We start from the raw sequence: 24,911 nt of genomic DNA on the forward strand, positions 1-24,911 counted from the left end.
TTCACCCAATCCTGATTCACCTGTACTTTTGCTTGCTTCCTCCACTCTTGGATTACTTGGAAGCATATCCTACACATTACATAAATTCATCTGTAAATGTTTTAGTCTGTATTATCTACAAACAGAAAATCTTTCAAGGTCTAAGTACAATATAATTATTACTAAAAATTAGCCCATTCAATCTAAAATATTAAAGTCATACTATTTTTTGTGCATTCCCGAGAATGTGTGAGCCACTATACTCAAATCCAAAGGCTTCTTTTAGAACCTTCAAGGTCAATTTGCACGTTGTTTTGGTTAAAAATGATTTACAGTTTGTCATCTATTTCCAAACAAAGGGTAACTACAAAGATTAAGTTTGGAAAGGGAAGGGCTGAAAGGCAGTAACAACTTGATGATAAAAGAAAAAGACTGGGACCAGTTCATCTAAAACCCAATTTAGATTTTACTTCATCTCTCCAACCTGAAATGCTATACAAATCACTGATGTGTGTTAGAGTGGCTGTTTTATGTATATACCACAAAAGATATCTTCAGCTTTATCTTTGTTGAGAGTTAATATTATTCACTAGATCAAAACAACAGCTGCAATGTACATCCTTTTTGATTTGCAAACAGATCACGCTAAATGTGTCTCCCTAGTGGTATTTACTGTAACAGGACTTCACTCACCCTCTTTCTCTGTAAACTGACTACTGTCATATGCAAATTACGTTTCACCATAAATTCTCAAATGCCACCTTGGTGCTCTGCCCTGGTTTCTGTTAAATAGTTGATTGACTACCCATGAGGGATGTCTTAAAAAGGCATATAATAACTCATCAGCTTGGGCATCAATAATTAAAATAATGTTTCTGTCAACATATAGTTAATGCAAGATCAAGGAGCACACGTTAAAGAAAAAGAAAGACCAAGAAATAACTCCTTTTCTAGCCTCCAACATACTAACATTCTGAGAATGTTAAGAGGAAGTACTTGGGACTCCACCATTCTAATTGACTCAGTAGATTTCACTTCCTCAAATACCTCCAAAACAAAAGATACAGAAGTTATCAGGAGTACTAAGCTCATCTGAAATTTAACTATGTAATATGCTCATAATAAAATCATTCAGATATACGCCAACCATTAATACCATAAATCAGCGATTTCCAACTGGTCTGCCACAAAAATTTTTAAAACATGCAATACCTGACTATTTAGTCAGGGGCACTGATCTCTTTTCCCTTAGATTGTCAAATAAAATAATGACAACATCTAATACAACAAGCGGCATCTGGTATGAATGAATAAAAATTATACAAGTTTTTGTTTTTGTCAGATCAGCAAAAAGTATATATTTGATGTGCCCCAGAATTTTAGTAATTAGTTTATGTATATCAGAAGATGAAAAAGGTTGAAAATCACTGCTATAATTATATTAAATATAAATCTAACTTTAGGTAACCTGAGAACAAATCAACATTGACAAAAAATAGGAAAAAAATTATTTCCCTCCCAAATTTACCATTCCTTAATTACATCTTATTTAAAAATCTTAATAAATGCTACCAGAGTCATCTTATTACATCATGTCAGTTACCTTCCATATCCTTTCTGTTTTAAATACTGTTCACATGGATTTTATCTCTTCAATAAGTACTTTCTTTAATTTTTTACAATAAATATTATATGTAGCACAATTTATTTGCTCTCAGGATGATTAGTTGAGGACACATTTTAAGATCAAGCACTTCATACCTTCACATATATACAATATATGGAGGGCCTGAGAGGATACATAGGACTTCATGAGTCTCGTGTTAGTGTGTGTTTTATGTTTGTACTGTGTGTTTGTAGTTTCTGTATAGTCTAATTTACATTACCTTGTTATACTTCAGGTAGATTTAGATTTCCCATAAATCTTTTTTCTAAACATGGAACAATTAGAAATAAATAGATAGATAGATAGATAGATAGATACATTGAGAGTAAATTGGGTCCATACTAAGCATTTTCAGAGCATAATATTTCCCACAGAAACTCAATAACTTCTTGTTAAAAGAATAAATAAAAGAATGAATGAGGATTGTTAGTAGTAATCTTAGACTAAATAACCCAGGGTTGGAGAGATCTTTGGTTTAGTGCTCTTTTATGATGGGCAAGGGAGAAGACATTGGTGAATCTAGGCTTAGAACTTCTAGTTTTAACACTACGGTGTCGGGTGAATTTCCCGCCAAAATATAAGATGGCGCGGGCAATTATTTAGGTTTCCCGCGCAAAATCAGAGTTAGTTTAAAATGCCTATATCTTTTGAAGTATGGGTTCGATTGAAATGAAATTTTCGGTTTCTTGTGTAAAAAATGAAAATTTATTCAATCACAGACATTTTTTTTATCTATTCAGTACATAAATAATTCGATATATATAAACTAAATACGAAAAACCCAAAAAATACTTATTACCTAAAAATATACACATATTTTTAAAGTTTAAAATAAAATTTTCATAATAAATCAAAACAAATAGAAATTAATAGTTTTTTAGCGTATGATATTTTTCAAAACACACCCCTTTATGTAGAGGTATATTGCAAAATTTGCACATGTAGCGTGTCTCACTGCGCAATTTATGAACGGAACATACACGACACCTTCTCAAAATGTTTTTCTTTTTTCCACTTCCGACAATTGCCTGTAACGTATGCTTTCTCATGTCCATCGATAGCCTGCATGGTGGATCAGATGTAGGTGGTTTAGCCCGCATTCCAGAAGTAGACGGTACTGGTTGAAGGTCTGGAACAATGTCCATGTCCTCTGGAATATCATCCGTCAACCAGTGGATAGCTGTTTGTTTCAAAAACATTTTAAAACCCATTTTTCTTTGCCTCACTGATTTGTAAACTGCATAAGAATTAAATAATGCGCAATTTATCATATACATTGCCAACCTTTTTGTCCATTTGACCGTCCTCCGCAATATCGAATAATATGAAAGGTATTGGTCGGCCCGGTCAACACCTTTCATATGTTTATTATAGTCAATGAGTGCATACGGTTTGACAATTTTCTTTTTTGATGTTCTGTCAATATTCTGACTTTCTTCCATCTCCGCAGAATGAATCGAAGAAATCAGGTATACAGGCTTTTTTGATTGCCACACTTGTAACAATATATCATTTTTCCTTATAAATTTTGTTTCACCTTTTTTCAAAGAAATTGTTTGAAAATCTTTAGGTATACCTCGATTTTTCCGGATTGTTCCACATATTCTGAATTTGTTTTTCATAAGTGCTTCACAATTTGCGACGCTATTATAATAATTGTCCATATATATATGGTACCACGAATCAGTGTATGGAAACACTACTGTTTGTATCGTTTCCAATAATCGCTTTCCTTCACCGCAATAAATTTCCATGTTACAGATATATCCTGTATCACTTTCGCACAACAAACGAACCAATATTCCATATTTAACGATCTTGCCAGCATTATATACCCTAAAGAATAATCTTCCCCTCCAAGGTACGATCCCTTCATCTAGTGATAATTGCTGATGAGGTTTGTAAATATTTATAAATTTAGGCACAAAATAATCTAGTACTGGTCTCACTTTGCAAAGTCTATCTGATTCATTTACGATATCCGCATTATTATTGAAGTGCCAAGCTTTCCATATCTGTCGGAACCTGTCTCTCGTCATCGTTTTACCAAAATATGGCGTCTCCGTCCATGGCTCCGTGGTCCAATAGTCATCTCTTCTATCTTTGCGCACCTGTCCCATGAGAACAATTAACCCTAAAAACTTCTTCATCTCTTGAGGGGTTATATCTTTCCACTTTAGGCTTTTTTTTGAAAGTTTGAAATTATTCCTATTTTGATTATAATACCTGTTTGACTCCTCTACAAGAAATTCAAAAAAATCATCTCCGATAAATAATTTCACGGCATCTTCTATATTATTTATAACAGCATCTGTGTTTAATCCTTGATGCCCTAAAAAATCTTCTAAGACCGGTGGATTATCAACATGCGACCATTCTTCTCTCCCGCCTTCTATATCTGACTCTGAGTCAGAGCTGGGGCTCGAAATTCTTCGTCGCCTCAATGTCCTGGGACGCACCATTACTTCATCATCACTAGAATCTTCATCACTTGTACTCGCATTTTCAAGATCGCTATCACAAGAATAATTGGACAACTTGTCTGCACAAAACTCATCATCACTATAGTCTGAATGCTGCGACATTCTAGGTTAAAGCAAATAAAAATAATACTAACTGAAAATAGCGGTACTCCGATAGATATCTGATATAAAAAAATAATTATTATGCGAACACTTTGCGGAACGATTTTATTTTATTTGGTTAAAAAATTCTATATGAATGTCTTTATCACAATATATTTAAATATTTAAACACGTAATAATATTCACAAAACTCAAAACTAAAGACGTCCGGACACAAGAAGTATTTCTCAATAACTATTCTCTTTGCATGGTGAGATATCCAGGGATATCGGTTATAAAATGAGAAAACAATACATTGGTACCCTAACGGTATTGTACTCGACCAGCGCCATAAAGTGTTCTCTACTTACAAGGGATTTCTATGATACCTATTACCCCAATGGGTATGAAACGGTTCGCATACGCAGGTAGGTATCTTTGTGAACGGCAAACAAACAAATATTTGGTAATACGCAGTTACAATCGGCCCGAGTTTACACGTTTCCCGCACTCCACCGCAAATCTATATGAACCGAGTTAAGACGGCTCCCGCGGAGTACGCGCAATTCACGCGAGCCGACTTAACTCGTTTCCCGCAATCCAAGTGTTAATTTGGGAGGTTCATGAAAACAGTGAATCAGAAAAGGAATACAGATTTTCTGAGTCAGAACAATTGGATTGGAATACTACACCCTCCAATTGCAGCTATGTGACACTGGATAAGCCATTTCATCTTATTTGTACGGTGTGAGAGAATGTATGTTTTAAGGAACATCTTAAAGATAAAGCAAGATAAATTATTTCAAAGCTTCCCAAAGTGCTATGTGAATTCCAGCTGGTATCTATATATATACATGCCTAAGCGACCAGACCACTGGAATGACCGCAAAGACTAGAACAACTGGTTGCTGTGATGCACACTGCGGCGGCCAACTGGCCCGATCGAGGCCCCAACGGGCCTCCCCACCCCGATCGGGGGTGGGGACAGCCGGCCAACCGCACATGGCCCCACGCCCGGCCAGCCCCAATCAGGGTGGGCTGGCACAGGGCCTCTAGTAATTACTATAAAAATAGTCTCAATAACAAAGAATATAGTAAGATAACTGAGGAAACATCTTAGCATCTGAAAGAAGTTCATAAGAATCCCATTTTGAAATGAAATGAATTTAAAAACTGCAAGTCCTGGCCAGGTAACTCAGCAGGTTAGAGAGTTGTCCTGATAGCCAAGGTTTCAGGTTCAATCTCTCCTGGTCACGGCACAAGAATGCATAAATAAGTGGAACAACATATTAATGTTTCTCTTTCTCTCTCTCTCTCTCCCTGCTTCTTCTAAAATCAATAAAATAAATAAAAATTGCAGAATTATCAGTGTATATAAAGTATTAATCAGAAATATGAAATATCTTAATAAAGTGATACCATCAGTTACTATATTAGGAAATAATAACTAAAATTGCAGGCACTATTGTAAGCACTATCCACATATTAACTCATAAAATCCTGAGATAGGTAAAATTATTATTCACATTTTACCAATAAGAAAATGGAGAGTTTACATAATTTGAGGGAGGTCACACAGTTCAGCAGTACTGAATAAGAAATTATATCCCAGAAGTCTGTTTTAAGATCCTAATCTTTTATCACTATGATATCACTATATGATATTATAATATCAGAATGTTACCTCAGGTTCATAGCCTATGTTAAAATAAAGTTTAAAAATAGCTGCCTACTACTGATCATTCAAAAATGAAAAAAAAAAAAGTATTTTGTTCAAGTTGCAAGTTTCAAATGAAAGAAACTACTATAATCAATAATTATTCTGTATGCTTTAACTCAGTGGTTCTCAACCTTCTGGCCCTTTAAATACAGTTCCTCATGTTGTGACCCAACCATAAAATTATTTTCGTTGCTACTTCATAAATGTAATGTTGCTACTGTTATGAATTGTAATGTAAATATCTGACATGCAGGATGGTCTTAGGCGACCCCTGTGAAAGGGTCGTTGTTTGACCGCCAAAGGGGTCGTGACCCACAGGTTGAGAACTGCTGCTCTAACTGAAAAGTTTCAACTTTTAATATGAAGATGCAAACCTTGTTGTAGTAATTATAATATTCCTTGAGATATATATTTTTACATAGTAAGAGCTTTTTTGGAAATATTTATTGCTAAAATCCAATTTAAAACTTCAATGCATGAAGCTTATGAGAGTTGGCATTCTGAAAGCATTTTATTTAATGGAGCCAACTTTTAAAACACCTATCAGAGGCTCAAGTTAGAGGCAACTGAAAATGTTTCCAAAGTGCCAATATCTGCTACTGTACAGCAAGGCACAGCATAATACAGTGAGTGTCTATTTACTGTAGTCACTAGAGTCAGAGACAAGCATCTGTCTATCAAATTTAATTTATTTATATTGGTCTCATGCCTTTCATTCCTGTCATCTATAGAATTATAAACTGTAGTTCATGACATCAATATAACATTTTTGGACAACTCAAGTAGCCCCTACGTTAATCCCAAAGTAAAAGAGGAGCTCCAACATTTTATCAAATACAAAAAGACACAACATGTAATCAAAGACATAAATACCGATTTATAACAGTCTTAAAGTAAATATTATTTACAGTACCAAGGTTACAAAATTTCACTAGAAATTTCGCTAGAAATTGGCTGCTTTTGAAGAAGATACAATAAAAGATTATTTCTTACTAGAGGCCCAGTGCATGAATTTGTGCACCAGTGGGGTACTTGACCTGGCCTGCGGGCTTTCTGATATCCCCCAAGGGGTCCTGGATTGCGAGAGAGCGCAGGCCAGGCCAAAGGACCCCATTGGTGCAGGGTCAGGGCTGGGGAGGGATGCGGGAGGTTGGCCAGCTGGGGAGGGACCACAGGAGGGCTCCAGGGTGTGTCTGGCCCATCTCGCTCAGTCACGATCAGCCGGACCCGAGCAGCAAGCTTACCTACCAGTCGGAGCGTCTTCCCCTGTGGTGGTCAGTGCACGTTATAGTGAGTGGTTGAGTAGCCTTAGCAAATCATCAGCATACTACGCTTTGATTGGTTCAACGGCTGACCGGATGACCGGACACTTAGCATATTAGGCTTTTATTATACAGGATTGCCTTAAATTTGGTGGTGATGGCTACTTATCTCTCTTAGAGAACTACACATTTATTTTTCCTCTGGCAATTTATGGATGTCTAAATACAGAATATCCACAAATCTTTTAAATCACATGTCATATTAAAATTAGAGCTTATTGATTTTCATCTATTGACTTTTTTGTGAATTACTGTTTTGCAGGCTCCTATGTCTTTCTTTAAATTATTTTGCAAAATCACAGGGAAAAACTAATCTTCCTTTTAATTAATTAAAATCCTTAGCAGTAATGCAAAATAAGACTGCAAATCCAATTGATATATGTGTACCCATTTTTATTTTGAAAGTAATATTTGAGGAGCATGGCCTAGAGTTTGTGCCATTCATTAGCCAAGAAGCCATTATGTAGATTCCTGGAAAAAACATAGAAGGAAAACTATTCCTTACTTCACACTTTATGTGGTAACCCTGCAATATCACTGATGCATAATATGCTATTACAAAAAGGAAAATGTACAGGAATTCAGGGTAAAGAAGAAAACTTTTTTGTTAAAATCCAAGGAAAAGTGTGGACCTGAAATAAAACCATCCCAGTTTTACCACCTAGAGTAGAACAGAAATGCCACACCCAGCAAGATACTGTTTCAAAGAATGCCTCTAGAGAGGTGATTATTCAACTTATTTAGTATTCTGTGCAAACTCTGGCTTGCTTATTCAATTTATTAAATAACACAGATGTTTCAGGAGAAAAAAGTATCTGACACCCCTTCCCTTCTGAGGCATGACTAATGGGCCATTATGACAGCAATTAAAGAGTAACCGTTTGCAGCCTGTAACAACTGACACTGCTACTGTGCATTTCTTAGGGTTTCTGTTAATTACATAATATTTAAGTCTCCAATGAATTTCAATTAAACTAAAGTAGGTAGGTAAAGCTGGTGAAGAATGACTTGCTAAAAGTTCACACAGGCACAATGTTTTATGGTCAGGGTTTAATCTTTCCTATTGGACTCGGACAGATTTATCAGAGCTTCTTGGCAGACATGCAGCCTTTAAAATCTTTTCCGTATCAGCACAGTCAACCAAGGTAATAGAAAGTGACAAAAAATATCTCAGATCCGTAATTAAATTTGAAGGATAACAGGATGTTCATTTCAAGTAATTATTAATACCATGCCCCTTTATAAAACATACAGATTTCATTTTAACTTCTTGAGGGTAGGGGCTGTTTCTTAGTGCTTTTCTTAGCTCAGAGATAAGCACAGAACATGGGAAATAGCAGCTATTTGAGGAATGTTTCCTAAATAAATGAGTGAATGAATGAATGGATTTGAGATCTTGCAGAATGATGATGAAACAATCCACTGCTGCTTTTACCAACCCAGTTAAGAGAAACAAAATAACAAATTATTCCTGTGCATAATTAAGTATAAAAACTTAATTTTTTCTCCACAGAAAAAATGAATAAGAATATAAAACAAAAACACTGGCTTTCAAGTCAGAAAATATGGACTTTAGCCCTAACCGGTTTGGCCCAGTGGATAAAGCGTCAGCCTGCAGACTCAAGGGTCCCAGGTTCGATTCCGGTCAAGGGCATGTACCTTGGTTGCGGGCACATACCCAGTGGGGAGTGTGCAGGAGGCAGCTGATCGATGTGTCTCTCTCATCGATGTTTCTAACTCTCTATCCCACTCCCTTCCTCTCTGTAAAAAAATCAATAAAATATATTTTAAAAAAAAGAAAATATGGACTCTAGCCCTGTACCATTTCAAATAAGGAGAAAGTTGCAAATGAGTCATATTATTTTAACTACATGCATTCCTATCCAGAGACTTAATACTCATTTTCAGTTACATCTATAAGTTTAGATACAAGTTTTTGGCAATATATTGTAGAACTATGAAAATGTTCAATAACTTTGTTCTCATATCAGCTATCAATTAGGTAAGTTCAGTGAGCAGCTCACTGAGGCTACAATGGGAGGATTTTAGAATAGCTAATGTTTGTCAACTGGATTGACATTACAAGACTTTTATTTTTACTCAGTAATGGGGCATTTTGCAATCACATGTCTAAATGATCATCAAACACTGCTGTTCATACAACAATATGAAAGCTGCCAAACAGATATTTTGGGTAGCAGGAAGCACCATGGTGTAAAATCTATATATGAATGTAGAAATATTCAGGTTACCCAAAGTAGAAATGTTCAGTAGCTGAAGCTTCCTTTAACCACTAAGACTATGTATGGAATAGCACTTTGGAATTCTCAAACCTTGGCCTAAGAACAATTTTCTTCAAGGTGGAGAAAACTTGGAACAAGGGGTCACAATGCATGTTTCCTGGTGTAAAATGCAATAAAATAGAAACTTGGTCTTACTGCCTCTAGGGTAATGTATTATTGCAAGCAAAAGAAGTAAAATAACATGGTTCAAAAATAAGTGGAAGAAGTAAAAATGTGAAAAGTTGTAGGGAATCACACAGCTACTGAACAGAACAAATGGATCAGATCTGAGGTTTAAAATTCTTAGGATTCATTCTCAGCTTAAGCATGATAAAAATTATTTGAAAAGATTACAGCTACTTCTAAGAAGAGAAATAGAAAGAACTAAGACATTACAAGGCTTTTCCCAATAGATCTACAGTATCAATGTCTTTTTATTAAATGTAATCTAGGCCCCTTCTTCTCTTTCCTTTACAAAACCTATAGGATATAGTCATAAGTATTTACTAAGTAACTACCAATGTGTAGGTGGGTAGCATGCTCGTGCAGTGAGAAGGATTCTAAAATAGGTAAAGCAATCCACACTCTAGAGGAGAAACAGATAAATATGTAAATGTTTACAATATGAATACAATGAAGTAAGAGCTCACAGGAACATATATCAGAAAAATGTCTATTAATCACGAACAGTCTTATGTGGGAAGAGTTAAAAAATAATGCTGAAATGATTCCTTAGCATACTTTTCATTAATCAATATGCACAATTCTATGATCTGATCAAGATGTTAATAACTAATATTTAATGCCATGAGTGTGATTTATTTCGATTATTTCAACCTGAGTACTTTTGAATTTGTCATCTTTTGTGACTACTTTACTTAGTAAATGACTGCTTTATTACTATAGTCTTACATAGCTCCTTCTAAAATTTTACTCTGACTGTTTTAAATGCTTGGCAATTGATGCACTTCCTCAATTTCTAAAAGTAAAACAGAATTATTTCAAAGTAAAACAGAGAAATAGAAAATGGTAGTAATTTATGAATATGACTGGACATATCCTTATATAAGGCCATTAGGCCAGAATGAAAAACCATGAAGTGAATCAAGGAATTGATCTGCTACTAGCAAGAGGAACTGCACCGTCTGGAATGCACAGTAATACACAGAAAAGGTGTGGCGATGCAAAGTGCAAAGAGTAATAAAACACCAATGACAACTGGGAACTAGTCCCATGTCTTTTGCACATAACAACCTATTGCAAATAGTTGGCAAACTTACTATGTAAAATACATAGTATTGGTCCTGACATTTTAAAAGATATATTTCTTTCAAGAATTATACAGAAAGTAAAATGAAATATTTTTTGTTTATTTCTTTTATATCCAGCCATCCTCTTTTATTCTCCCTAGGCCACAGGTAAACAACTATTTTGTACAATGCTTTCAAACAATAACCTTAGTTAATCAAAGGTGTCTGCCAAACTCATGGGAACTTTTAACCCACAACTTCCAAGTATGAGGTAAGTATCAAGTTAAAGTTGCCAGGTCCTGCAATATGCCTGCATGTCTCTGCTCTAAGACAAGGGCTCTGAGAAGAGGCTAAAATGCACAGGCCATCCAAGGAGGCAAAGTACTTTGAGTTTATATCAGCCTAAAATTTTGGTTTTCTTTAGAGAGGAATGCAAATGTTTAGTTTTTTTGTACCTGTGAGAACCATACGACCACACTCAAAGCTAAGTCAATTCAAAGGGTGACACATAATTGCCTGTCAGTTTAATCCTTGCCCTGAAATGCTGAGTGGGTACTAAATAAAGCAAAGCACCATAAGTAGTCCTATCCCAGTCAATGCGGCACATCAGAAACATGTTTAGCACTTTCTACTGATACATTTGAAACACAGTTGCAAACAGTTTTGCCTTCTACCAGCTTAACTAAATTTATTGTAAGTTACTTATAAAAAGAAATTTTTAAGTCTGCAAACTACTGTTAACACTAGAGGCTCAGTGCACAAAAATTTGTGCTCTGGGGGGGAGGGGAGGTCCCTCAGCCCAGCCTGTTCCCTCTGGCAGTCTGGGACCCCTCAGGGGATGACCACCTGCTGGCTTAGGCCCGCTCCTCGGGGAATTGGGCCTAAGCTGGCAGTCAGACATCCCTCTGGCAGCCCGGGAGCCCTCGGGGGATGTCCACTTGCCAGCCGGGAGCAGGCCTAAGCTTCAGTCGGACATCCTTAGCGCTGCTGAGGCGGGAGAGGCTCCCACCACCACCGCTGTACTGGCAGCCATCAGCCTGGCTTGTGGCTGAGCAGAGCTCCTCCCATGTGAGAGCGCCCTGACCACCAGAGGGAAGCTCCTGCATTGAGCGTCTGCCCCCTGGTGGTCAGTGTGTGTTACAGTGACCAGTCATTCCCAGTCCTTCTGCTGTTAGGGTCAGTTTGCATATTACCCTGTTACTATATAGAATAGAAGCTTGGTGCATGGGTGGGGGCCGGCTGGTTTGCCCAGAAGGTGTCCCGGATCAGGGTGGGGGTCCCGCTTGGGTGCCTGGCCAGCCTGGATGAGGGGATGATGGCTGTTTGCAGCTGGTCACACCCCCTTCAGGGTGGGGGTCCCCACTGGGGTGCCTGGCCAGTCTGGGTGAGGGGCTGAGGGCCGTTTTCAGGCTGGCGGGTGACTGAAGCTCCCAACCTCTCCTTTTTTTATTTTTCTTTTATTTTGGGATTTATTTACCTTCTATGGCTGTCACTGGAGCTGAGAGCCGGCTTTAGCTCTGAGGCTCGGCTCCAGCTCTGAGGCCTCCACTGCTGAAAGCAGGTATCTGGGTTCTATTTAGCTTCTATAATTGAAACACTGTTGCAACTCCAGCTCTGAGGCCCGGCTGGCTGAAAGCAGTCTTCTGGAGATTGTTTAGCTTCTATAATTGCAACACAGTTGCTTAGAGTGCAGCTCAGAGCTGGGTGGCGGCAGGTGGGGAACCTTGGCTTCCTCCGTCACTGGAGCAAGCAAACCTCCTGTTCGCTTCAGCTGCCTGGCTGCCGGCCGCCATCTTGGTTGGCAGTTAATTTGCTTATCGCCCTGATTAGCCAATGGGAAGCGTGTCGGAGGTACGGTTAATTACCATATTTGTCTATTATTAGATAGGATAACTTACTTAAACATGTGCCCAGAAGATGAGAATGAGCTTCCTGACACCATACCGAGCATCCCCCTTCCTGCAACTTCTCCTGCACTATGTAAAATTCACCAACATCATGAAGGAATAAAGGGAAATCATGGCAAGGATATCAAGGAAAACTAAAGTAAAATAGAACCTCGATGCATATTGAAAGAGAGAAGTATAAGAATGTTCAACAATTTTTACTGAGGTTACAAAGACATCAGGAGTTCAGGAATGGCTTTCAAAACGTAACTGGATTGTAATTCATTTCCTAGGTCTTCCTCTTTTTCTTCATACATTTTTTAAGTATCCTCACAGGAAGTAGGAGGCCCTTTTTATAAGATGGTGAAAAAGTGGAAGTCATTATATTTTGTTACCAAGTAATGAGTTCAGCAGATATCACGGCTCCTCTGGTCTGCACCCTTCCCTGAACCTAAGGCTTCCTTTCTCAGGAGGGCAGAGCTTCTGGGGTGGAGAGAAGATCAGGACTGAGAGGGCTTAGGAATAGGGTAGGGATGTCAATTACATACTCAACTGCAAGTCTTTAAAAAGGCTTGAAAGTTAATTATTTTCTTTCTAACTAAACCCCATCAACAATATTCATTTCAACATTGGTTGTGTTAAACAGCAGTTTAAAAATGGCTTGATCAAAGTATTCTGGATATTGGAGGCTATTCAATATATTCTGGTATTTGGAGCATATGCAAAATTGGAAATCTGTCCAAAGAGTCATTTTAAAATCTCACCTTTTATTACAGATAAAAACAGGTAAGAAAGCCTTTGGGGAAACCAGTTATTCTCTAGGTCTTATTCAAAAACATCAAATCAATTTATATTTATTGAACATCTGCCTAATTTATCTTAGATTCTGCAATTTATCTTAGATTCTGTTTCTGTAAACTGAAAAATTTAATGCCTGTTTCTGTGGGAACTATAAGTATTTTGGAAGCATGTCCTGTTTGATTTTCCTATTTTAGCCTTACGGAGCAGCCATAGACATGTGTGAGACAGGAGCTACACCGCCTTAGGGGAAGAGGGATGGTTTAAATATCAACCTACGATTTATCTACTGGAGTTTGCTTTGCTTTGGAATCTGACATGCTATAAGTAGATTCTGATCTACAGTAAATTATGTAATGTAGTTAATAGGTAATAGATAAGGGACGAAATCAATAGTGTTATAGAAGGGCTACTTAAAACTAATATAAACTTACACATGCAAAAGGAGAAATATAAAAACAACAAAAATATATTACATAAAAGAAACTTAAACATATGATTTTTTTTAACAACTATTCACACAAAACACTTCTCAGTATTATTTCCTGAATCAAGATGAAGAAAACTGAAAAGATAGATATTGCTAAGGAATATAAGGGAGAATTCACGTTGCTAATTAAACCTGAATTATACCTGCCATGCTGTAAGGCAAGAGGTGCACATCAAATGCCCACAGGGCTCAATCTTGACATCTTTGTCGTTCTCAGCACAAATTTTACAGAGCTGGAAAGTGGAGCCCATTTCACAATATAATTCATATTGTTCCTGCAATTTGGGCAAAAAAGTAAATTAATGTTATTTCTTGCATGAACTTTTAACATTAAATATTCTCAAATACCATGACTTGCTCCTGTGAGGATTATGTTGCCATTTGAGACATGTTTTAAATTGATAATGGTAATCTGGTCTACAAAAAAAATTTTTTTTAAAGGATTTGAGCTTTTATTAAAAGGCAACGGTATAAGCTCTTTTACTACTAGGGATTATTTAATGTTTTGTACCATTTTTTTTAGGAAGGGACTTGCTTCAAAAGTCAAAGTGAGCCCTAGCTGGTTTGGTTCAGTGGATAGAATGTCAGCCTGTGGACTGAAGGGTCCCAGGTTTGTATCCAGTTAAGGCCACATGCCCGGGTTGAGGGCTCGATCCCCAGTAGGATGCGTGCAAGAGGCAGCCGATCAATGATTCTCTCTCATCATTAATGTGTGTATCTCTCTCTCCCTTTCCCTTCCTCTCTGAAATCAATAAAAATATATTTAAAAAAAATAGAGTGATACAAAAGACAAGCATGGTTTTAAAAAGCAATGTAATTAACTTTATTTTTTTTGTAAATGCCACATGGTCATCTAATTTTATTGTCAAATTACCAAAATCTAAGAATAAACATGATTCCGGCTGAACATTAAATTTTATTTCTTAGATACCTATAGAAATTCCAGAATGGAAGGAAAGTAGCATTTGCCAAGCCCTTCCTGCATGTTAGGTACTGTGACCCACATTTATATGTCATGTAATCTCCAAAGCATAATAAGATATATTGAATTAAAAAAATAATAATTGAGGCTCAATAAGTTTAAATTTTCCTCAAATTCTATATTAAATTTCTAAATTGCATACTTTCCCCCCAATCTTAATCACTTCAGCAACCAAAAATTGATTTATTAAAACTCTGATTTACTAGTTCAGAACCTTTTGGCATAGTACAATTTTCAGTGTTCAAATATTGAAAAGATCTGTCACAAAGGAGATACAAATATATTGGTGAGTGTAAAGAAAATACAAAAAAAGGTGTTATTTAATTGGGATACAAAAAAAAAATTATAGAAATAAAATTTGTTTAAATAAGGCAATGTTCTAATCTAGAAAGTGCCTAGGTACCTGGTACTGGTAGGATAAATAAATGACAATATTTAATCCCTAACCTACTAAAAGATTTTACAATCTTGGTGAGGAAAAAAATATAGATATATACATAAATAGATACACAAATATGCACATATGCACATTAATATGTAAATTATGCCTACCATAATGGATATATGTGTGACTATATAAATATTTTTTTTAATTTAAGGAAAAATACAAGAGAGAATAGATCAAGATGGAAAAAAATAAATCTAAAGTAATCCAAAATAAATTATAAATCACTGAAGTCCCTAAAATAACTGATAAGTTTTTAGGTAGGTTATGATATCCAAAGGACCAATTTGCAATTATAAAAAAAAAAATTTACCATAACCTAAAAACCTAGATGCAGAATTTAATTCAATGTAATGGGTATACTAGTCAAATATGTATGAGTCATTTAGGAAATGGTCTATTCTTGAATATGTATTTTAAAGCAATGGCTTTATAAAAAAATTTTATGAAATATAAAATTTTTGTATTAAAATATTATATACTATAGAATCACTATATAATTTTAAAAATGGAAGTCATATATTACATTTTAAAAACTGCAAACAAATTGTACATATGTCAACAAATATAATAACATCAAGACCACTGGGACTAAAATCTAAAGAATTAGAAATAAAATAAAAAAGTATCTCTTGTCTTCCCCAAAACCATTAATTTCTGTTTTTTATTAGATTTTTATTTATTATACACATCACAAAGCGCAGCCAGTGTGGGTCAGTTGGTTGAGCATCATCCCACGCACCAAGAGGTCTCTGGTTCAATTACTGGTCAAGGCACATGCCTGGGTTGTGGGCTCAATCCCCAGTAGGGGGCGTGCAAGAAGCAACTGATTGATGTTTTTCTCTCATAGATGTTTCTATCTCTCCCTCCCTCTCTCTCTAAAACATCAATAAAAACATATTTTAAAAATATGTTATAAAATATTTTAAAACTAGATTATAAAATGCTTTCATCCTCTCCCTGACTCCCAAATATTTTTACTTACTCAGTTACAAACACTGTTACCAGTTTGGTGTTTCTTAATTTTTATTTTCTAAAATTATTTTAATGTGTTCATATGTGCTCATTTCTTTATTCACAGAAATTAAACTTACACAGTGTAATTTTACAAATTGAAATGTTATATAATTGAGTGTCCCATAAATGGAAGATTTTTACATAAAATGCAGAAGTGCCCATGTGAATATGTAGAACCACCATCCTCCCGCTAATGACTTTTCAGTATAATACAGTATGGGTATAATTTTTTTAAACTATGATAGAATATTTCAGTATTTTTTAAGTTTCCATTTTTATGAAAAATGCTAAAGCAAACACCTGGGGTATAGAGCTTTGTGTATATATGCAAGTGGCTTATATATGGAATCTAGAGTCAAAGGTATTTTTATTTAGATTTTGGTAATTACTGAATGTCACCCAGTTACCGTCCCATTCATAATCTATGAGGCTGCCAACAACGGATTTATAAAAATATAATTATTATCTTCAATAGGGTTCACTTATTCATTTGACTCTAAAAGCTAATGCCTATAAATTATCCTAATCTGCTATGGAGTTTCCTAAACCTATGGTTCTTGTCATATTTATCTACCTACGTTTGGATTTATCTACCTATCTCCCCAAATAACTAACAAAATTATACTGGAAGCAAGAACATTAATGGCAAAAATTTTTATTTAAAAAATGGAAAAAGTCATGTGTTTTTTTTCTTTCAAACACCCTTAGAATTCCTTAAGTATCTTTTGCATTAAGTGCCTGCACATGATTTTGGCTCTAGTGTAAGTAGAGAATCTTATTTATGTCAAAACATTCTAGATACTTATTAATTATAAATGCATTTGCACAAATTGTCCTTACCTGTGTAACTTTTATATGATCGTGTGGCGTAGGTTCACATAATCCAGTTAAATCAGGATTGTAACTCCTCCCATCAGGATAAAGGTAGCTGGAATTTAAAGATAAATTTTATTATTATAAAGTTATATTTTAATTGCAACTAGGTTATTTTATCAGATTCTTCTATATTAAAGCACACATTTGAATACTTCCTTTTTATTTAACTTATATCAAGAACCTATTCCATCTCTATTTCCATAATATTGTTATTTTTAAAACACTTAAAATCTAGAATCATTTTCACATAAGAAATATAAAACAAATATGAACTCAGCCACTAAGCAACCATTTTCAAATAAATACCTTTACTATATGTCTGTTAGGTAATTTAAAATTTTATTTTACTGGTCTCTCATGTTCTATTCCAATATACTTTCAACATGCATATTTTTGCAATTCTTACATTTTTCATCTGAAGCACAGTTAATGTTAAATGTATCATTTTAAACCATATTTAACATAAGGAGAGAAAAATGAAATTAAAGCCCATAATTTCCCCAAAAAGTTATTCAAATATTTATATGGTATCCCTGTTTCTCCACTTTCCCATTCTCTCTTTCCATCTCACCTCTACTCACCCAACACATTTAAAGAAATTAGAAAGTGTTACAAGTCCATGTTTCATTTACTTCAAATCAAGCTATAAACACAGTTTTATGAACATAACCTTCCATTATTAGAGAGAACTGAAAGAACTAACTCTGTAAAGTTATAGTAATAATGCCATCTTGCGGTGCTAAAACAGTTTTTACTAAGAAATTCATTAAAAATTAAGTTTATTGGATTGGTAAATACCTATTTTTCATTTTTTAATGGCAGTATTACTGCTGGATTTTTTCAATTCATTGCTATGACTAATTTTGTTCAGTATCTTTCTGTGCTAAATGGCTTAAATGAAAAATTAAGAATATACTACTACAGTGGTGAATATTTTAAAGGGCAAACTATACTAAAACTATTCTGTGAAGTAACAAAAAAATTTATCCTTAAATAGTCTATAAATATGTTAGTGTTAAAATTTACCTAGGAAAACGAGAAAAAAATTAACTTACAGAACAGACAATTCTCAAATGGTAAGGAACGAATCAATGAGATAAATCTTTAAGACTTAGGAAAAGTGGTTGATTATATCTGAATATGTTACAAAGTTATAGTGTCATTATGGGGATGGGATAAAATTCTACAAATATTAAATGAAGAGTGATAAGCAAAAATTGATAAGTAACTTTCTTTTTATACCCTAAAGTGGCCAATTTTTAAAATTATTATATAACATTTTGATCATTGCACTTCAAAAACATGAAATTCTATGAAGTCAGAAATGAAAGATTACAAATATGACAATAAGACTGTTAGAGAAGAGGTTAAAACACTCTCTTTAATGTATAAAGAAAGGACAATTCCATGACTACTGTCCTCAGTAAACAAGGGTGCTACTGATGAGCCCCTTTACAAAGGCTGTGAAGGAAGAAAAAATCTTGGCTGGTTATCAAAGTAAATTTATCACTTATGTCATATAATATTAGATTAAATATCAGGAAAGAACAGCTGACCCTGATGATAGCTGGATTAAGATAGATGATATGCCTCCCATGTTTCTACTGATCTTAAAACAAAAAATGATGTAATTAATGTAATATCTATTTTAACTTAATCTAAAACCTGATCTACCTATCAGATTAAAATTCTGATCTGATCTATTTTTAATCTAATTCATCCCTAAAGTACAAATTCAACTCATCAAATACCCCTGAAGATGTGTGTGTGCATGTGTGTTTGTGTCAATATTAATAGTTAATTTATGTAGGCGTTCAGAGGATAGACCATTGATTAAAAATCATAGAGTTTTGGTTTGATTGACTTTTGAAAAATAGATGGAAGGGATTGTAAACAATATACATAAGCCATATCAAATCACAGAGTTGCCCACTCACAACCTCTTTTTATAAATTCAAACTTTAAAGCATATTTTCTTAAAAGTAAGAATTCTGCAATCATAGTGCATCAAAGCTACACATGTGAATCTCTGCTGCACTAAAGGTCAAGTATAACTGACTGAGAACAGCAAATTTATCATAATTAAGAGAAAAAAATAGTACCACAGTTTGCCATACAATTCTCATATAAGTATTTCTAGAAAGCTCACAACTTTAAAAATGCATTATTTTTCTTCATATAGATCCCATCACTAATTTTTGGCACTTTTTTTTTTTTGCAATTACTTTTGAAAAGGTAACACTTAAATCATTTGCTCTTTGTTGACTCTGGTGGACCTCCTCCTGCTAGATTTCTATCACAATCCATGGCAAGTTGAATCACCTATGTCTCCAAGTTACTCAGCAAAGCAAAGCGCTCAACAGTCAGTGTGATGAAGCGACACTGGAAATACAACAAAAGGAGGAAGTGGCATAGGACTAAAATGAATGACAGATATGTATACTATGAAGGGACTTACCAGGTTGCCTAAACTTTGTGGGTGGGCAAAAGTAGGCTTACAGTTGTTCGTATGCAAAATAATACAAGAATTAATAAATAATAATGCAAGGATAAACTGTTTTGCATCCTCACAACTGTAAACCAACTTTTACTTTTGCCCACCCGTGTGTGTGGGTGTGTGTGTGTGTGTGTGTGTGTTTTGTATGTTTAATATCTATTTTAAAACAACTTTTAAGTAGCAACTTCTTTTCTGATAAAAGATATGAAATCTCATTGCCATTTCATGTTGGAATTTATTTGCTATAAATATAGGTAAATTCAAATAAGTAGGTTACCTTCAAATAACGATTTTTAAAAGATAAACAATAAAAACAAAGGAGCATCCATTTCTTAGTCTTGAAATAAAAAGCAAGCAATCACATCACCAGCCTCACACTATCCATTTACTCCATCTCAGAGCGGCCTGTATTTTTCACATTTGTGAATGTGCCCTGATTGCCCATTTCTCATACTCACAATCCTTCTCTGCTGCCATCAATCAGTGCTTGAAATAAGGGCTTGTTATGAGGTATGGTCTGTAAGATATTGCCATCCCCTGTCACATAGCCGATGGCCCACTGTCCCAATCTAGTGCAGCTTAACCGGAAAATGTAGCTGTAAAACATGAGGAAATTTTGTTTAATCACATTTGAAATGTACTACACAATTTGTTGAGTTTTTTAAGGTAAAGAATAAAAGGAATTATTTAGAATTCCTAATATAAATTTTCCTTCTAAATTATTTTAACACTGTTGTACTTCTCTATGTATTGAACTGTAACAGAAGCAATGATCATTTCATTTAAATATCTCCAGAGTTATATGAGAAAGTAATTGAAGTTGTAAACTATCAAGTGATTTATTGCCATCACCATTAGGTAATGCCCTGGCTGGTGGTTAGAACATCACCCCGTGCACTGAAGGATTGCAGGTTCAATTCCCAGTCAGGGCACACACCCAGGTTGTGGGTTTGATCCTGTCAGGGTGTATAGGGGAGACAACCAATCGATGTTTCTCTCTCTCACTACCCCCCCCCCCCCACTCTCTCTTCCTCTCTCTCTAGAATCAATGAAAAAAAATATGCTTGGGTGAAGATTTTTAAAAAAAGAAAAAGAAAGAAAGTGCTGGTGGTAGAAACAGCTATGACAAAGTATTTGGAAATTAAAAATAAAATACATGGGTAAAAATTTAATTCCCTGACAGAAATTGAGCCAGTTTCTACTGTGGAATTCAATTACTTTATAATTTAAAAATTATACAGTTTTGGATGTTAATAATTTGTATTATTATTGAAAAAAAATGTTTTTTATCACAAATTCTAGCCATACATCTTTAAATAAGAGCTCAAAAGAGCTAATCTATGAATATTAAGAACCTCACTTTGGTTATAGAACCTTATGAAATAACTTCTCAAGAAAATGTAAAAAACATCCTCCTAGACAGCCTGAAAACAGAATATCAACCGATCAATTACTGGCATCCTTAAGTGGATCAAAAAAATTCCACACAGACTTATTATGACTGCCAGTTGGATCCCAAAAACAGCACAACCTGAGAAACCGCAATGTCCTTGGCAAAGGCCCAACTATTCTCTTCACCGTGAAGCCAAGGAGATGAAATACTTGCCAAGACAAAGGACCACTTAAATATATATTCTGTAAAGCAAATATTTATCAAAATTATTTGATTTGTTCTTTAAAAGAGTTTTCCTAAACACATTTTCAATGCCCTATCACACTTTACATATTATAATTTACCACAGACTAAACATTTCATCTTTAACTAACTAACACTTAATATAATAAATCGTTACAAGGCAGGATGAGAAAAAAAAGAAGACATCTTTTCAGAGAGCACTAACTTTTTATTCAGAGAACTATTCTAATAGTGATGAGACCTGGTTTTTGTTTCCAACACTGTCATTAACTATCTCCAGATCTTGAACCAGAGAACATAAAAGGGACTCAGTTTCCTTATTATATTTATAAAATTGAACAGGATAATTCCCCAAATAGCTTCTGTGTTAAATTGGTAAGATTGCATGATCCCAACCATATCACATCTTTCAAATCATACTTCATGAACAAAAAGATATTTTAATGCCAATCTAGACAGTAAAAATTATGGAAAATTCTGGCTTGAGAGATCCTTGGATGAAACAAAATGACCCATCTAAGCCACTGTCCAAAATATCTGACCTGCTGTCATGGTCACAGTAAGAAACAACTCTCCTTAATCTTAACAGAAGACTTCAACCTGAGCTAAACTGTTTGCACCCACTACTTTCTTTTTACATACCATACAAATTGTTAAATATAAAAAGGGGGAAATTTTCATTATAGCAAAAAAGAAAGGAATCAATAGTAGTGGCTTGTACTTGGAAATATTTTTAAAAGACATCATTTATACTACAAATCAAATAAAGACAATATTAGAAAAGGTAGACTTTAAAAAAACACCAACCAAATTCCTTCCTTAAATGAAATGATCTATCTATCTATCTATATGAAAGGCTAAGCGACCATGGGACTGGTAGCTATGACACGCATTGACCACCAGAGGGCAGCCACTCAACACAGGAGCTGCCGAGCTGCGGTGACTGGGCATGGCAGTTCTCGGGTGATGTACCGGGAACCAGAGAGAAGTGAGCCAAATTTCGGGGTGCGTCACCTGAGAACTGCCCTCTCACAATCCGGGACCCCTTGGGGGATTTTGAAGAGCCGGTTTTGGCCTGATCCCTGCATGCCAGGCTGAAGGAGCCCACCTGCCAGAGGGACTCTGCTCACCCGCAGACACCCTTCAAGCCAAGGCGCCGCCCCAGGTGAGGCAGGCCAGGAAGGGACAGTGGGAGGTTGGCTCCAGGGCGTGTCCAGCCCGTCTTGCCCAGTCCAGCTCCGCTGGCCACCTTCTAATTAATTTCCTTTCAATGTGCAGGAATCCATGCACTGGGGCACTAGTCCCTATATAAAAAGCGTATACTTGTGGACACTGAAATGGTGTCTCTGTACTAAAATGTGAATGTGAGGGGACAGGTCTACACTGTCCTTACTGCCATCCCCAGTACGCCACTTACCATGGCACAAATGGCTAGTATGTGCCTAATGTATTTCTAGATGAGATGTGGGGAAATGCATTAACCAGGGAGGAGGCATTTTCTGATGCCAGATTTGTCATAAATAAGGGAGGATTTCTTGGGCAAAGTCAAAAGGGCTGACCAAACAGTCAACCTCTATGCATATCACTCAGTTTATCATCTGGAAAATAAAACCAATTTTCAGCTGTAAAGAACTATAAGGTATAATGGAAGAAGTTCTCTTGGATATGAAATTGGCTTGGTTTATAACAATGGGTTATTTATGTTTATGTACTTATATATGTTTATATGTACTTACATTTATCATAGAGCCAAATTAAATGTCTTGAAAAATAATTTAAAAATGAACATGAGCCCTAGCCAGTTTGGCTTAATGGATAGAGCGTTGGCCTGTGAACTGAGGGGTCCCAGGTTCAATTCCGGTCAAGGGCATGTACCTCGGTTGCAGGCTCCAGGGCGAGTGCAGGAGGCAACCAATCGATGTTTCTCTCACATCGATATTTCTCTGTCTTTTCCTCTCTCTTCCACTCTCTCTAAAAATCAATGGAAAAATACCCTCAGGTGAGGATTGAAAAAAACAAACAAATAAAAATATGAACAAGAATCTTACATTCAAATATACACATACAATTATATACATAAACACAGGTGTCATGAAAATAGTCAATATGCTAATATTCTATTCCAATTTGAAAACCAGAACTCTGAGACCTAACAAATTTCTAAGTTCATCAAATTACACAGTATTTTCTTTCACTTTATGAACATATGTTTCAGAACAAGAATAATGTATCATTTCAAAAGATTCACTTAAGAAGCATGGTCTATTAGCATTTCCCTCCCCTCGCCCCCATGGGCATTATTGATCTACTTAAGAGAGACATAAAGGAGTTTTCCTCTTTAGTACATCACATAATATGACTGCTGAAAAGTCCTACCTTCCAGGTTTGGTGCTGTATTTCTGCAGTCGTGCCTTAACTTCATCATATGTGAGAAATGCCATGTAACCCGGATGTGTTACAGCTAAGAAATTCCAATTCCGTAAAATAGAACCCCAAGGCTAAAAATATAAATAAAACATATTAACTAGATAATACCAGCTATCAACTACCAGCTCATCATTTAATACACTTACTAAAATTCTCTTTTATATTTTTAATGTGAATATGAGCTTATGTGGCTTAGGCCAACTTTTATTATCTAACAGTAAGTATGCAAAAACTTACTCTCATTTTGGAAAAGGATCATTAGGCAGAAAACATTTCCTAGGTATAGAAAACAGAGAACAAAAAAGAAAAACCACATAATATCTTTCTACAAAAATTCCCAATAAAACACTGTGATAATTTAAAACTTAAACCATATCTCTCTTCTCTCCAAAACCCTCCAACTCTGAGAAAAGCAAACGACCTTATTAATGGCCATAGAAGAACCTTACAGGGTGGATCCCCAGTTCCCTTTCTTCCCCACCCGCAGTGTTCTCCCACTTTCTGCCTCTTCTCCAAGCATGCTGGCCTCAGTGCTGATGGCCTGAACACAACTGCACTCTCTCACCACAGAGCCTTTGCATTTGCTGATTCCTCAATCTCAATTCCCTTTCTCTAAAAAAAACCACAAGTGCTTTCTCCTCAATAAAGCCTTCTCAGACCACCCTATTTAAAACTGTTAGGTATCATCACTCTGTAAGTCTGTTTTATTCTCTACTGTACCTTTAAGTGTTTCATTTTATAGAACAAGGCACCGTATCACAGAATATAAGTGATCTGGCAAAACTTACACATCAACCATAAGCCACATAAGCAAAGAACGTGCTTGTCTTGCTCACCAAAGGGACACCAGTGCTGATGCCAGAAACAGTGATGAGATAGGACTATAGGACTATCCCTGTTGAACAGCTCCCGCTAGTCAGTGACTTGTCTACAAAGCCCTGACTCCCAATCTGGTGTTCTTCCCCCGGTAACACATCCTGTACTCACATTTGGTTTTATACTTGCACAATTATGAAATTAGAAAAGGTTTACGGTTTAAAGTGAGTTATGTAAAAATCTTTCCCAGAAATACAC

At 35.6% G+C, this 24,911-nt stretch overlaps 1 protein-coding gene across 6 annotated transcripts in view; it reads right to left on the reverse strand.

Annotated features, from left to right (window-relative positions):
• Nucleotides 1-24,911, reverse strand: part of CBLB (Cbl proto-oncogene B) — a 239,310-nt gene that overhangs the window by 85,549 nt on the left and 128,850 nt on the right. For all 6 annotated transcript variants that reach the window (XM_070406128.1, XM_070406125.1, XM_070406130.1 and 3 more), the window contains exons 6-9: nucleotides 23,787-23,908; nucleotides 20,233-20,370; nucleotides 17,242-17,329; nucleotides 14,101-14,232 (exon numbers count right to left, since the gene is read on the reverse strand). In XM_070406128.1, the coding sequence (XP_070262229.1) occupies nucleotides 14,101-14,232; nucleotides 17,242-17,329; nucleotides 20,233-20,370; nucleotides 23,787-23,908 (480 nt within the window). The remainder of the gene's footprint in view (nucleotides 1-14,100; nucleotides 14,233-17,241; nucleotides 17,330-20,232; nucleotides 20,371-23,786; nucleotides 23,909-24,911) is intronic.

Source organism: Myotis yumanensis, unplaced genomic scaffold (genome assembly GCF_028538775.1).
Source record: "Myotis yumanensis isolate MYYU_CA2020_CCGP unplaced genomic scaffold, mMyoYum1.0.hap1 SCAF_2, whole genome shotgun sequence".
Taxonomy (NCBI): Eukaryota; Metazoa; Chordata; class Mammalia; order Chiroptera; family Vespertilionidae; genus Myotis; species Myotis yumanensis.